Source organism: Alligator mississippiensis, chromosome 3 (assembly GCF_030867095.1).
Source record: "Alligator mississippiensis isolate rAllMis1 chromosome 3, rAllMis1, whole genome shotgun sequence".
NCBI classification, from domain to species: Eukaryota; Metazoa; Chordata; order Crocodylia; family Alligatoridae; genus Alligator; species Alligator mississippiensis.
Window position 1 is genome coordinate 197,399,955 of NC_081826.1, and position 16,639 is coordinate 197,416,593.

General features: G+C 41.1%; 1 protein-coding gene across 1 annotated transcript in view; it reads left to right on the forward strand.

Annotated features, from left to right (window-relative positions):
• The window catches only part of RORB (RAR related orphan receptor B), a 196,597-nt gene that overhangs the window by 118,619 nt on the left and 61,339 nt on the right, over nucleotides 1-16,639 (forward strand). The window contains exons 2-3 of the mRNA XM_019478217.2: nucleotides 10,360-10,445; nucleotides 16,383-16,524. Of these exons, the coding sequence (XP_019333762.1) occupies nucleotides 10,360-10,445; nucleotides 16,383-16,524 (228 nt within the window). The remainder of the gene's footprint in view (nucleotides 1-10,359; nucleotides 10,446-16,382; nucleotides 16,525-16,639) is intronic.

Genomic DNA, 16,639 nt, shown 5'->3' on the forward strand with positions numbered 1-16,639 from the left:
TTCACCCTTACTATTGATTAGGATATCTAGAATGATGTAGACATTTGGAGATTACCTTTACCCCTAGAGTAATCATGACAGTTTGAACTCGTTGCTTTTCCTCTATAGATTTCAACGCACTTCATAATGATGAGGAAGCATGATTATGCAGGGAGTTAAAACATAGTGAATTGCTGAAGCCAATACTGCTTCCAGCAAATACAAATGTATCGTCTGCATGTATGCCACATACAAAAAGGTTAGAATTCACTACTATTTTTAAAAATTTTATACTTACCTATGATATTAGGGTCAGACAAGGCATATAGATTGCAAATTTCCAAGGAGCCATTCCTGAACTTTCCTTTTGGAAATTTTTTAGCCAACTTTTTTCCTGCTACATATACATGCATAAGTGTTGTGGCATTGTTAGCTGTCTAATGTTGTATACAATGAGGAAACTTAAGCTATCAACATCAGCTGATTCTTTTTCTGAATCAAGACTGTCCTTGTTTACTGTTGGGAACTGACCCAACTGGATTTTAAAAGCAGTCTTGCAACAAAGCCCAGAGTGATTGACAAGAAGGACTGACTGATACCTATCTGTGTTTGGTGGGTACTGATGAAAAGGGAAAAGGGAGTGTCATGAAAACTCACATTGCTGTTTGTATTTGTGAATGGAAACACTCTACCTGAGGGTGCAAGTCCATTATCATTGCTGTGAAGAAGTAAAGTAAGACAGAACAGAGTCCAGGAGACACAAACACAAGGCCCATGGCAACTATCTAAATCTTAGTTCTACTTTGTAAAGGGACTTTGCAAAAATTATACCTTTTAATTAAACTATGTTGTTCCTTCTGCATATCTAGCTATGTTTGCCTACTTCATAAAAGCTAACATATTTAAATATTGCTTTTCTCCTATTAGCACTTTAGTGCTAGCAAAATTTAGTGCAAGCGACTTGAGATTTGTCTGCAATAGCATAACAAAGGCAGGGTGATTAGGGCATTAGTCCTGGGTGCTGACTATGAGGGGACACCACAATCCCCCAGCCCAGAAAATTTTGCCATAACAAGGGCAGCTCTGAGCCATAGAAGCAGTCTCACACCCAGCAATATGTCTAGGGGTAGGGAATGCATAGGATGAGAAGAATGATGCTCCCCCCATGCCAAAGCCTTTTCCAAGGTCTGTACCCAATAGCATATCTGTTGGAGCAGGGAGTGGGGAAGTGAGTTCCTAGGGGTCCTGCACCATAGGGCTGCCACTGGAGTGACACTATTACAGCAGCAGCAGCTGTATCAGCTGTTTTCAGTTTGCAGAGAGCCCAGGAAGGTAAGACTTCCCTCCTCTTGCCTTCTCCATCTGTCCCCCATCCACAGTGGCCAGCATACCCCCCTTTCTCCCTGGGTAGTCAGCGAGCTTGCTACACCTCTGTTGCATTCAGGGTGCTGACAGATGTGCAGTTCCCTGCTGTAACTCATGACACTTCATAAGAAGTGCCATGAGTTACAGCGATCCCCCAGATCCAAAAGACATTCACTGTTGGGTCCAGAGGGGTGGGAGATTGAACGGCAGTTTGGAGAAGCTGCATTTTTGCAGCCACTCTCTCCTAGCCCTGCCCCTCCCCATTCCCAGCTCTAATCCACCCACCCCACTCTCCAGTGCTGGCTGGGCAAACCCCAGACCAAGCTCGCTCTGTTCCCTTCCACCCTTCCCATTCTGAATATAGCACTGGGGTCGGGGATGGGCTGCTTCAGCCTAGCCCTGGTCCCAGCATGCGCTGATAGATGTTAATGTAGGCACTCCACTTTGAAGCACCTTCCTCTGAATCCTCACATAATGAGGGTTCAGATTGTCACACGATCAGGCATTTTTAAAGTATTCTACAGACATGCGCTCTGTTAGTGCATGGCTGTAGAGCTTCAGGGGCCTGATAGCACGACAAGCCATCACTTCTGTCAGTGCCCTCAGAGATGTGACTGCAGCTCATTAGACAGTCTCAAGCTATCTTTAAACTGGAAAGCTCAGGTACTATTTACAGGGGAGGTTAGGGAGAGTACAGTTTGCATTAAATACAGCCACTGGATCTAACTTAGCTCACCCAGGTGCAGAATTTACACTTAGATTGATCTAACTAGGAATCTAATTGCAAACTGTACAAAAGTTCAGGAAGGTTAGATTAGTCTAAAAATGGCTGACCTGATCTCAGATCACTGCATGTTGGAGGTAGTCTCACTTAGATTGGGTCTGGTGAGATAGATCTACCTGAACTTCTGTACCATTCCCAGTGCAGCTCTGGGGCTGGGAAAACCCCACCCCTAGATGCTCTCCCCCTGCAGACCAACCAGCCCCTGCCAGCCTATCAAACCCACCATCCCACAAGTTGCTCCCAGTGCCATATTTATATGTGTCTGCCAGTGCCAGGAGCTAAGAAAGTAAGTCAGGGTAGGAAGAGGAGCATGTTGGATTGAGGGGTTGGTTTGCTGTGGGGGATTGTTTGTGTGGGGGGGCAGGTGGAGGGTCAGGGGCCTAAAAATAGTCCCTGGCCCCAGAATGGGAAGAGAGCTGCCCCATTTCCCCAAGCCCTCCATGTACCCCACCAGACTCCCTGATCTTGCCAAACCCTCCTAGACCCCATAAAGCCATCCCTGGACCCCACTTGCCCCACCCCATTCGCCCAAGCCCCCCTGCAGACCTTGCCTTCCCTTGGATCCCTCCAGACTTCCCACTAGTCCTCCCATCCCAACTTATCTTAGATTGGGTGGCCATTTTTAACTCAATAGGGTCACCACAGCAGCCCAGAGTCCGTGCCAATTGTAAAATTCCAGCTGGAATTTTCTTGTGATTCTTAAATGCAAACCAACTGACAACTTGCTGTGCTGTCACTAATTGTCAATTGATTTGTACAGAAAACTTTTATTGAAGATGATACACAAGAAGGAATTAATCCTGTTCAATTTACAGAGTTCAAGATGTGATTGCAGGAGTGACAAATGAAAAAGCCAAGTATACTGGCTTTGAATTCACTTTCAGACAAAAATGTAGAAGTGCATTGTCCCTCTCCATAGTTCCTTTTCAAAAACCTACATTTTAAGGGTGATGTGATTTGTAGAAGCATTAAACTGGAGGTCAAATAACTACTTTTCATTCTGGTTTCTCTAAATCGATAGCTCCAGTGATTTTTCAAATACAGTCTCTTTGGTATTAACAAATCTACTGAGGGAGATCTGTGTACTATATATTCTGGAAAACTCTTTTACTCAGGATCAGATGCTTGAAAATTTTAAGTCTCTTTCAAGGAACCAGTTTTGACAGTGATAGTCTAGTTTCTTATTAAATGAAGGACACTTTAGCCTTCCTACTAACTTTTATTCACATTTCAACATGGCATTTGTAAACCCCCTTTAAACTTCTTTTAGGATCGGTCACTAATTAGCATGTTTAAAATATGATTGTCACGTGCTTAAGTGTTAGGCCATCAGATTTGACTGTAGCCAGTAAATGAAATTTCTAGCAGTGGACTTAATTCTTCAATATATACAGGCTTCTATACTGATTATATACACCTGCTTATTTTCTCCTAGATGAGTAAAAAGGCTGTTTGTTAGCCTACAATGTGCTACCTTGGCAGGGTGTGTTACTAATTATTTTATGACACATTGGGCACATCTACATGTGTAATTAATGTGAAGCAATCAACTCCAGAGCTTATTGCTCCAGAGTTTATTGCTCCCAAGAACACTATTTGAACCTGCACCCAGGACCATAGCACACTGAGATAGGTCGGACCAGCCCCGGCTGGCTGGGCTCTCAGGGGTCCACCCATCAGCCCAGGCCTGCTCCTCCCGAGCTCAACGTGTTGCAGAGGGGCTGGTTGGGGCATGAAGGTGTTCCAGTGCAGAACTACCCAGCAGGCAGCCCCCCTACTGAAGCACCACCCTTGAGTCCCAGTCAGCTGGGGCAGCATCTACACACGTGCTGCTGTGGAGTAAAAAACTCCAAAGCATATAGTACAAGTATTACTGTTCTAAGTAAACATTTGAACTCTTTGTTCAAATGAACAAAGAGTTCATTTGTTTACTTCAACCTAATAGGGATACGTGTGGTTGGGTGATTTTTACTGTGGAGCTAATTAATCTATGCATTAAATGTCTCATGTAGACATTCTCACAAATCCTTAGAAACAACCTAAGTTCACCCACTACTATACAACATGTATTGTAGCCATGCAGCCATAAGATTTTTGCCTATTTTAGGGCTGTTCATATAATTATTTTATTGTTTTATTAAAAATCTTCCAGGCATTTTTAACTAAAGCAAAGCAGCGGAAATCAAGGGCTGCATATAGGTACTCTTTATATCATTAACAAAGAGGATATGGTGCCTTTTGGTGCAATAGCCCAGTGGTTAGAGCTCTTATTCAGAATGAGAGAAACTCAGTTTCAAAATCCTTCTGTTACTGAGGGACTTGAAGCTACATCCCCACACTTTGCAGGAGTGTGCACTGAGAATAACCACAGCTATATGATATTTTGCACTGGACATCTCTCTATATCTCCTGTTGAAATTGCCCTACTTTGTATACAGTATTTGAGTATGTACAGTTTTTCTTCCTAGAATAATGAATAACTCTTTAGCCTGGTGTTTTGAACAGTCATGAGGGAGATGGAACACCTGGGGTACCTATGCACAAGCAGGGAGGCTACTTCGATGCACAGTAATTCCAGCATCTCAGAGTGCGGTGATTACCATGCTCCAGCATACTCAGTTAATCAAATCAGCGTATTGCTCTGCAGTTTATTGCTCCCAGGAAACTCCTAGGCTCATAGTTTACACGTGCACTTAGACCACAGCACATTAAGCTGGGTCGCAGGAGCTATGTTTGGCAGGGGGCCCAGGGAGTCAGCCTGGGAGTCAGCCCATCAGCCCAGGGCAGCTCCAACTGGGCTCAGTGTGCTGTAGAGGGGCTGGCTAGGGCTTGAGGCTGCTTCAGTGCAGCACTAGTCAGCAGGCAGCCCTGGCACTGAAGCACCCTTATGCCCCAGCCAGCCAGTCAGCATCTACACGTGCATTGCTGTGCATGAAAAAAATCCACAGAAGGGCAGTACTTGTATTTACTTGTATTTACGAGTACTACTCTGTTGCGGAGTTTATTAGTTTCATGCACCCCAATAGGGGCGGATGTGTAGATACTGAAATATTTATTGCGCAGTTAATAAGTTAACTACACAATAAACGTCTTATGTAGATGTGCTTCCAAAGAAGGAATTTAGTCCTGATTCAAGCTGGTCCTAATTCAGCTAAGTATCAAGGACCCTCTCTGTCCCTGGACAAAAAACTTCAGCTAAAAGTATTTTGTGAATTTGACCTGTGTTCATTAATAGTTTTGTGTCCGTTTCTTTGAAAAAAACAATTCACCAGCCAAAATAATTTTTCTCTCTCTGACTGACATTCAGGAGAACAGTTAATGCCTGGTTTGAAGACCATTTCACATGCATATTTACAGTGTCAGTACACAAATCCTTGCTTTTCAGAAGCTGCCTTTGAATTTCATTAGTTTCTTCTGTAGTTATTTCCCTTGTTGTTAAGCTTTAAATTACATTTGTTTGCATTCCATTTCCTTCCACTATTCCCTCCTGTTAGTCTAATAGAATTAATTTCCCTAAGAGAAACCCTACTTTTGTTGTTATTTCTTAATGGCTTATTAATTTATTTATTTACTCGCATTGTGCTATTTGCTATGCAAGCACATAGCCACAGGATGGTTCCTGCCCCAAATATCTTACAGTCTAAGTATAAGATAAAACTGATTAATCTAAGAAATATGGCACCTGCACAGGGCCAATGAAATGACTATAGTTTGTTTAATGAGCGACTTACCAAGCACCCAATCACTTAGGTTTTATACACATCAGGGCAGAGGTTACTTGTAAGGAGGGATTTAAGGAAGTGGGAGCATTAGCTTTGTAGAACTTTATGCAGAATTCAGTCCATACATATGAAAAAGATTGAAAATTTGACCAAAATCATTGGTGGGGAGGAGGTAATATTCTTACTAGCTTATTAGAGATAGGTCACGGAGGGCCTTAAAAGTGAAGACAAGTAGTTCTCTTCTACAAATCTTAGTGTTTCTTCTGTCTGAATGAGATGGAGACCTATTTTTTCTGTATTGGGTTCATTAGCAACTCTCCAGCTAGCTTATTTCCATGTTTTCAAGGTGACATAAGTACTTCAATATTTTTAAGAAACGGTCAGTGCTATAGCTCTACTTCCTCCTTAAAGAAATATATTTTATGCCCATAACAGATTTCAGAACTAAAGAAAGAATTACTCAGCTTGCTTTATAATACCCATATAGGGTATTATAACAGTAAGATGTACTGTTTCATACACTGTTTGTCTGACTGAGAAAAGGAAGAAGAAGAAAGAAAAACATAGAATTTTAGACTGCTGAACAAAGATGCAATGTGAAGAAGGTGTAAGAGCCGCTGACAATCATTAAATCTGCAAAAGAAACCTGGTACACTGGGTGTTAATTACAGTAATTCAAGATGTTTCTGGGAATACAGTGGCTTCTTTTTCTTCTGGCCTGTACAATTAATGACTCAAGTTTTCTGTTACAAATCCTTAAACTGTCCCGCTGTCTTCGGAACAAAAGAGAAATGCCTAGGAGACAGCAGCAGAGTCTACTTTTTCCAAACTTCTTTAAATCTCTTCTCTCTGCCCTAGAGAGTTTGCTTTTTCCATGTACTTCTTAAGAGCTGAGACAGCAATTTGCTTGAGACTGTATTTACCACCAATAACTTCATAAAATGGTTAGTTTGATAAAAGCATTTGGGTTCCCTGATATGGTCTTAGCCTAATGAATTTATTTCGTAATAATTTGAAATCTATAGCCTTCGCATTCAGGTACCCAGTCCACGAGCATTTACAATGGAATATAATGCTTATTATCTTGAACACAATAGGTAGAATCGATGACTGGTCACAGTAAGAAATACTGTTTGATGCAGAAAGCACTTCAGGTTCAAAACTCATGTGTCTGCTTCTGTCACAGGAATAAAGTCTGAAACTGTAAATGGATATTCAATTTATGTTAAATGTAAATTGCTATTCATAATTTTCACTTGCTTTTTACCCATGACTCATGTCACTGAAGCTTGTCTATGTCCCCATGTTCCATATTTTGACTTATGCCTCTTGAAATCAGCATCTCCCTTTAAGACCTGTCCTGATGGGACAGCCTGTCCTTCTGAAGGCTGAGCTTGCTTCCCATATGTGACTCGCAGGGGTCTACAATCATTCAAATCCTCAGCCTCCCAATGGGCAGCACCTAGCCTTTACTCTCAGACTTGATCTTCCCTGCCACAGGTGTGTGGTTACCAGGGTTTCTGTATCCTCCTACAAAACCCCAGTGAAGGCAAGGCACTATAGTTTTACAGTAAGTTCAGCTGTAGTCAGTCTGATTTTACTTAGCTACTTCACATTAACTACAAAGACTTGTCTCTACCTGAAGATAGTGGGCATTAACTATCCGGATGCAGAAATAAAGATTTTTTTAAAGCACTGTCAATGTATGCCTCCTTCACTATGCCAAGTAAAAACTAGAGAGAACTTAAGATGCAAAATGTACTTCTAGATCAACAATTCCTCAAACTTAATGCACCTTTAGATCCATGGATTTGCTTCTGTCTCACCTCTGTGCAATTAACAACAATTATATTTATCTAATAACATCACATACTAATAATTCCACTATGCAGAACAGGGTTAAGAGTCACTGCTCCAAGTCACTACAATAATGAAAGAACATAGCAGAATTACTTCACTTTCTTTTTTTTGGTTTCTTGATTTCTTGCTTTGTCATGGGTTATTAAATGAGCAATTACACACCAGTATATACATGTTTAGGGGTTTTGTATGACCAAATTTTTCAGACTTGGTTTTGAGCCATTTGAGCCTTTAAGGGAACAACCCAGTGCTTGGAGAATGCTAAGCAACATTGCCTTAAGAAGTGCTTAGGGAATTTCCCTGAGACAGGGGCTATACAAAAGTTTCACCATCCTTCCATAGTCCTATTTCTTCTTTGCCCTCTTTTCAATATCCCAATGAAACAGTCATATCAGCCACCTGAGAGTGGGGACTACATTTTAGGCTGGCTTTGTGTAGACCTCCTGAAGGTGGGAAGCATTTTCTACCATTCTACCTGAAATGTAAGCAACTCTTGTTATTTATTTAAACTAAACAAATAAACAGGCAAATACTTGTTTTCTAGTGAGAAGTACACAGTACATTGCAAGGGAGTGAAGCAATTCCACAAAACATTCAACTGATTTGTGGTCAACTAACTTTAGCGAGCTATGTAGATCATTGCTATCAGACTCATCTCTTACCAGGAAACAATTATGATGTGATATTGTCTACATGAGACACATTTCGTGTAGAATAAATTAATTAGCTCCACATCAGTAAACATCTTACGTCCACACAAAACTAATACACAAAATATGTAAGTATAAATCCTACCCTGCTGCTGAGTTTTTGTTGCGCACAGCAGTGAACATGCAGATGCTGCTTGCAGGCTAGCCCCACATGGAAACATCTCCATACCAAAGCTAGCCTCTCTGCAGCCCATTGAGTTGAGTCAGATCAGCCCCAGGCTGGCAGGTTGAGCAGCACCTTGGGCCCCCTGCCAGCCAGGGCTGCTCCGACTCGGCTCAACATGCTGTGGTCCCAGGCACACATTCAAACGGCATGCTCGGGAGCAATAAACTGGGGTATGATAAACACCAATTTATTGCTTCATTTTAATAGCACATGTAGACATGCTCACTGGGTTGCAAAACCAGAAGACATTGCTTTTCCAGTAGCTACCTTGGTATGAACATCTGTGTGTGCTGGCATGTGTATGTGTCAAGTCATTCTCTAACATTAATGTATATTCTACTATTTGTGGTACTTTTTTAGTGAAAACAAGAGTTTTAAGGGAATATATTTTAAGCTCCCCTTGGCTGATTATATATATGTGCTATTTCTAAAAAACAGATTATGCCTTGAAAGCCCCAAGCCACAATCCCCACAAGCTTAAGAAATGCATGCTGAACTATGTCAGGATGCCCCCAGTGGCAGATGCATGTTCTGGGTAGGAGGTGAGGCTATAACTTTTGTCTTCTCCTTGCCACCTGCTTTGAGATGACACGTGCCTCACAACAGTACTATGAAAGGAAGCAGTCCCTGTGTTCAGGAGGCCACATCTGCAGCTGGTCATTCATTGCTCTTTTTGACTTCAATAGCATTATACAAATTCATAGAAATCAAGAATCTGGGCCAAAGAATGCAAGAATTACAGTTGGGCATTACATGGGTAAGAAGGGGGTAGAGGAAGAAAAAAGGTTATTTTCTCAGGCACAATCTATCCCTAAGTACTAACAGAGCCCTCATTACAGTGTAGACAGAAGGATTCATGCACAGGATTTAAAGCAGCTGAAGTAGGCCAATACCTTGTTATCATATATACAGGAAATGATAACACAGCAAAAAACAAAACAAAACTGAAAACAAAAACCCTATATAGGAGAAGGAAAAATGGACACTTTCTAAGTAGTATTTGGCTTGTAAAAAGGCCTAACTGGAAACCGGGATTCAAATGTCTTTGATTGTTGCCTAAATCTGGATCCCTAGATAATTCCGTATGTCAGTTACTAATTTCATGAACCAAAGAAGTGGCTGAAAAAGCCCTCCAAACTTTGAGGATGTTAGCATTTCAATCTATAGGTCTTGATTCTCTCTAACTTAGACCAGGAAGCAAGACAACCTTGAGTGAAGAAGATGGAGAATATTCTAATGCAAATAAATCACTGTATTAAGCAGTTGTAGATAGGCAACTCTGTGCAAATATTTACCAGTGGTATAGGAGTCTTTTACCTAAGTCATTGGATTATGTGTAGTAGCACTAAATGAACCACGTCATATCAACTACATTGGGAAGTCCATCACACAATGACTCTGCAAAATGAAGAGTCAAGCTGTGATAAAGAACAAGTTAACTGTCTCACAGTACTTGAAGTCTATAAACACTGAGAAGGACAGACCATTGCTTAGAGTAGTCCAATGACTAGGAATAACGAGAATGAAATTTTAAAAACCATATTTATTATGATATCTCTTAAACCACAGAACATCCTAGTAAGGACAGGGGTGGAAGTGCCATCCAGGTAAAAGCCCCAGTCAAAACTGGAAAGCACCTAGAATTACAATGCATGATAAAGAGTCATTGCAGAAGGATGGATGGTGTTATTAATATTTGCCCATCTCAATTCTTTACCATCTGCAGTAAAAAAGGAGAAGCCAACAATTTCAATCCCTTATTTTCTTTTTCAGCACAAATTGAAGTGATACCATGCAAAATTTGTGGAGATAAGTCATCTGGAATACACTATGGAGTCATCACATGTGAAGGCTGTAAGGTATGAGACTTTCATACAGCTCTGTTGCTGGCATCAGAGTTAGCCTCAGGCATCTGTGTACATAACAATGTAGTATGACACCCTTTCAAAGAGAGGGTGCCAAAGGCTGTAATGCCTTTTGCTGACATGCATGTGTTTCACATCTGATTTTACTAGTTACCTGCCCTTATTCAACAGTCAAACGATTACTAGAAACTTTAAATTATTAACATCTGATACAGTATAAATGTTAATACAGATGCTAACTGCAGTATGTTGGGGTTGTCTTACTTTAAACAAACTTGAAGGCAAATTTATTGCATTGTCTGAGATGCAATATGTACACGGTTGAGTTGATTTAAATGTCAAATGCACTATTTTAAATATTTAGAAGTTGATTTTGGTCCTCATTTTGGCTCTTTTATATTCCCCAGAGACTATGAAGCTGCAGTTGCCCTGAGAAAAAATCCATCAGCTCAGGAGCAATGTAAATGGTCCTGGCACCTCCCTCCTTGTAGGGGATGGAAGGTGAAAGGGGGTAGAAAGCAGACTGAGCCTGTAATGTGCCAGTGATTTGGGGGTGCAACATTAGCTTAAAGCAATTGTGGAAAGGCTGCCACCAGTTTAAAAAGCTCCTGTGACTAGCGTATGTAAAGGTGTTTTGCCACTTGCAACATGCCAAAATTTTCTAATACAAATGTTAGCGTTTACAATTTTGACATGCTTGGGGATGCAGAAATGCAAAGGCCCCATTGACTTGTACCTTCATTTCATTTTGGAGATGCAGTCCTGCAGGTACATGTTTTATAGGTGTAAACACACACATGTACTCAGGGTATAAAATAGCTGACTTCCCAGATATGTATTTAGTATGTCATGATGGCTAAAATATCTAAGAAATCCCAGTTCAGATTTCTACATCTCTAAAATAAAGAGCTTAATTTAATGCCAGTAAACTGAGAAGTGATCCATTGTCAAAGATCAGATCCTCCCTTTCAGAAACTTTAACAATTGTAAATGAAACAACCCCCTATTGTGACATGGCTTTATTGTGATAGAGGACTGGAAATAGGCATCTTTTTATGATGATCACACAGAACAAGATTGCTCTAATTGATGTGATACTTTAAAACTGGCACAAAAACAATAAGAAGAAAATGCTTGAAGCAGAAAGAAGCTTCTTGTTTCTGTAACCAGCCTGCATAGAGCAGTAAGGGGTAGAGTCTCCTGTAGATGTGATTAGTGTTAATGGTAGCCCTTGTGTGTGCCTCAAGAGGAGACGATACCCCTAAGCACTATGTGTAGACTGCTTATCGAGATAAGAAGCTCCTCTTCCAGTTAAAAGTGTTAGCTCTATTGTTTTTGTGCCAATTTTAAAGTATCAGATCAATTAGTCTAATCCTGTTTTGTGAGACTGTCATGAAAAAAGATGTCAATTTCCAATTCAGTACCACAATGGGAGGTGTTTCAGTTTGTCAAAGGTCTCTCTTAAGGTGTTAGCTCCATCTCGGACTGTGTAAATCATCTCTTCATTTCACAACACTTAAATAACTGTTATTTGGCTTGCATGCTAATCGTGTGCCCAGCATTAGTATTGGCACATATATATCTCCCTTTGTCTGAATGCTTTAGAAACGGGAATTAAATAAGAACACAACTGTGTCCAAATATACAAGAAAGAGAGGGCTTACATGCATACACCTCTCCACTAGAACCACACACAATGGGCCTTTGCACTCACAGGCAATAAGGCATGAGGACACTGTGCGTTAGCCAATCAGATCTAATCAGGGAAAAAGTACGTGTGCATTTTTTAAGATGTAAAGCAAATAGCACTGTTGCATTCCACAGCACGCCTGGATACCTTGGGTGAAATCCTAGCCCCATATACTTTAAAGCAGCATTTCTCAACCTGCGGGTCATGACCCAAAAGTGAGTTGCAAAAATATATGAAAGGGTCACGAACAAACTTTTAAAATGCATCAACAAACTTTTAAAATAGATTCTCCTTTAAAGGAGAAAAATGTGGGAAACCGTGGCTTTTACCTTGCTGGCTGAAGGCTGACACTGGGGAGCTGGGGCTTGAGGGTGGGGGGCAGCAGGTTGGGAGTGAGAGGCGCTGCATCAGGACTAGCCACTTATGTTTACAAATGGGTCCTGGTACAAAAAAGCTTGAGAACCACTGCTTTAAAGGACAGGTTTGCCAGTGGTTTCCCTGTGGCAGGTTTTACCCAGGGTTACCATACATCCAGGTTTTCCCAGACATGTCCTCTTTTTGGGTCCTCCCATCTCCATCTGGGCAGGTGGTTTTTTTTAAATATAATCAAATGTCTGGGATTTTGGTCAGCTTAGCTTCAAAGTTTTTCCTGACTTGACCTAGCAAGGAGCTGCTTGGTACAAGTTGGGGGAGGGCGATTGGAGGCAGGGCGCACATGCACATGGCTGGTATGCAGCCAGGCAGGGGGTGGGAGCAGCCCCAGAAGCTGAATGCATGTAGGCCTATGGGGGGCAAGGGATGGAGGGCCAAGGCTTAGGGAGTGTGTGTGTGTGTGTGTGTATGTGTGTGTGTGTGTGTGGAGGGGATGGGTGTGGGGGTGGGCAGGTGCCTGCCAGCACTGGGGGAAGCTGTCTGTGTGCTGGGGCTGTAGCAAGATAGTGCCTGCCCCCCTAGTGGGCAAAGAGGGGGAGGGAAGCCTTCAGGATACTGTCTGGCTGGGCTGGCAGCACCAGAGCCAGTGCCCTTGGTCGCAGGGGCAGGGCATCCAGGAGACGCTGCAGGGCTGGAGGAAGCAGGGGGCTGTGGCTTGGGAGTGACATGCACCGGGGGGGCAGGGGACTGTGGGTCAGGAGTGTGGGGCACTGGCAGTGCCAGGGGGCTGCAGGTTGGGAGTAAGGGGCACTGGCAGGGCCAACAGTCTTTGGGTCAGGAGTGAGGGGCGGCAGCAGGGCTGGGGGGGCTGTGGCTTGGGATTGAGGAGCAATGGAATGGGCAGAGGCAGGGCATCAGCATATCACTGCCCCCACAATCATATACCCCCTCCCTCCACACACGTGACAAGTGTCCTCTTTTTTGGAACTGGAAATATGGTCACCCTATTTTTACCTTTGAACTTACTGATCTCTTTGGATCTTGCTATTGCTAGAGACTTCACTAATGTTAGCAATTTCTCATTCTCTCTTTTCCAGTGTGGGAGAGGCTAAAAAATCTATCTACATTTCACAGATTAGTACTGTAAACTGAGGTAGGAAATAGTTAAATGATCTACCCAAGGTCAAAAGAATGACTCAGTGTCGAGATTTAGAATATTACAGTGGGTCATTGCCTTCACTACTCAAAAGATTATTTTTTCTACGTCTCTTCCTCTTATTTATGGTATGATATTATACCATTGATATTATATGCAAATTATATTATACTTTCTAAGAAAGCATTTCAATCTAATGAGGGAAGGAAACAGGAAAAAATTATCTGCACCCCTGAAATAAGTTATATTTTGGAGACTAACTTTGAATATAATGCTTGATTTTTCTAAAAAAGAAAAAAGACAGACCCAGGTAAATTCCTGTGAGTGAAGTATAAGTTTTTAACTGAAAAAATGTGTTCTATTAAAATACACTCTAAACTTGATGTGTTATTTTTTTAACTTATTTTTTAACTGTTAGCCTTAAACATAACATTGACTTCATATGATTCATCTATTCATTCAAATCCCTATTCACACAGGAATTGCAGAAATTGAAAACAGAATACCCATTTTATGCCAAAAAGGAAATATGCAATAAAGTACAACAAACATATAAGAAATATCTCATTGTTGGCAACAAATTAGCTTTAAATTAAACCCACAGCCAGGGCTTCAAGAAACTTTTTGTTATTCAGGAACAGATAAGTTAGCTGCAATTATTCATTAGTACTTACCCTAAAGACTGTTGCATTCCCAAAGGGCCAAGAATAAATTAAATAGACTAAAGTAATCAATAAGTAAAGATGTGGTTAGCCATGTTAATCCAAAGTCAGGCAGAAGGTATGGCAGGATGGCATCTTAAAAAGTAACTGGTTCAGAGGCCTGAGTTTTCTTGACGAAGTAGGTTGTTGTCTATGAAAGCTCTGGCTTCTCTGAACCACCTGCCCTGTCCTGCCTTTTTGCCTAACATAACCAAAGTAAGGAAGATGAAATGGGACTTTAAAACTTTATTGTCAGGGGATGCTGGTATCTCTACTGAAACACAGGACCTATTAGCCAGTCCAAGTGTCACCTTAGGTCGTCATTCACTGCACTAGGACTTGAAAGAAAATTCAAATGTTCTTTATATCAGATTTACCCAAAAAACCTTGTCTTTACTAAATGAAGAATTGGAGGGGGGAAATATTTTATTTGACCTTACAGTGAATAGCTGGAAGAGATTTTAGACAAGGTTGTGGACACAAGGTACTTTAGGAAGTTTACCTTGTTCCTGACAGCTTTTTTAAGATCTCTCCCAAATATACAGCTGGTTCAGTAAAAGATATCACCTCAAAAATCTATTTCCTGGATCTCCTGTTTCTTCATTGTCACTTCTCATGACTTCATAACTTTTGCCACCATCATGACTTTCGGCTGGCATCCATAGTCTTCTGCTGAAATGACACTGGACCTATTGGAGCTATGGAACAAAATCAACTATTGTTTCCTTTTTCTCATTCAGTGCAGAGGTGCTTAATACACTGTCCTAGCAGGACCCAACTAACCTGGTGCCACTGTACCCAGTGACTGGTTTTAACATGTCTTGCTCCTAATGGTGCTAACTGCACATTATAATTTTTTTCTTCATGATTTCCTGCAGTTGTTAAAATCTCCATTTTTTTCACTTTGGAATGGTGCAGTTACCAGTTTCTAAAGCTACTAGGCTCTCCAATAAAATTCTCTCCTTCTGTTTTTCTCTTTCTGGACTCCCTGTTTTTCCTGTGCTCTTTACCTTTCCTTGCTTTGGAGAAAAGAAAAAAAAAAACATTTAGAGCTCTCCCGTTCTTATCTCTACCTGCTGGCTCCATTTCTCTTGACACTTCTGATGTTTCTTGTCACCCCTAGCCTAATGCTACCTTCTGGTGCCAGTCCCAGAATCCATGACTACTCAGGACATGAACTCTGGTTCTGGCTTTCTTATCCTCTGCCACAGAGTCATACAGCCCAAGGGGAAAAAAAGAAAAAGGAAAAATAAAAAAAATCACCAACCTTCTATTAAGACAGAATCACCACAAAAAAAATTAAAAAGGGATGCACCGTTTCAAACCTAATCAGAGCTTTTTAAATTTCCTTTTGTGTTTACCTAACAGTAACACATTCCTTTAATGCAAGAGCTATCTGTATTTTTCCATGTATTTAAAATCATTATTTTTCTTTCCCCTTGCATATTAGCAGTACTTTAGTCATTAAATCCTAATGCATTTGTACATGCCTGAATTTGAATTATCTCTCACTCCTAGCATGTGTGGTCCCTCCAGATCAGTCTATTTGCGCCAGATTATCCTAAGGAAAAAAGCAATATATTGCTTCTGCAGCCATATATAGTCAATAGATAAGCAAGCCCTCCACATCTGATACCACCAACCCCTTTTTCCTAAACACAAATAAGGTGGTCAGAGCAAATGGCTATAAGGCATCTGGTAACATATGCAAGTTGCCTTTGTATTAGGAGTGAGCATTTTGATTAAGTTCAGTTTTTATTGAGAACGTACTATATTTTATTACTCAGTGCTGCTTTTTGCACTCTGACAAAGAGATCAATTTATATTCTTTACTGAGTAGAGCGTTTTCATATCAGGAATGGACATTGTTTTATTTTTTTATATATGACTTGAGCATCAATAAAGTTGCATCATAAACACATTTTCACTGAATGAGAGATAATTGTAAGTAGTATGCTACTATGTATATGGTAATTCTCTCCCACTCTTCCCCTCTCCCTTTTCCTCTCTAGGGATTCTTCAGGAGGAGTCAGCAGAACAATGCCTCTTACTCCTGCCCAAGGCAGAGAAACTGTTTAATTGACAGAACCAACAGAAATCGTTGCCAACACTGCCGACTGCAGAAGTGTCTTGCCCTAGGAATGTCTAGAGATGGTAAGGACTTAGCTTCCTGCTTCACAGATAAACCCTTTGAAAGTGTTCTTCATTGCTGACTACTTAAACCCCCTACAGATTTCTGGAAAGAAAAAAGAAAAGCTTACTGCTTTAT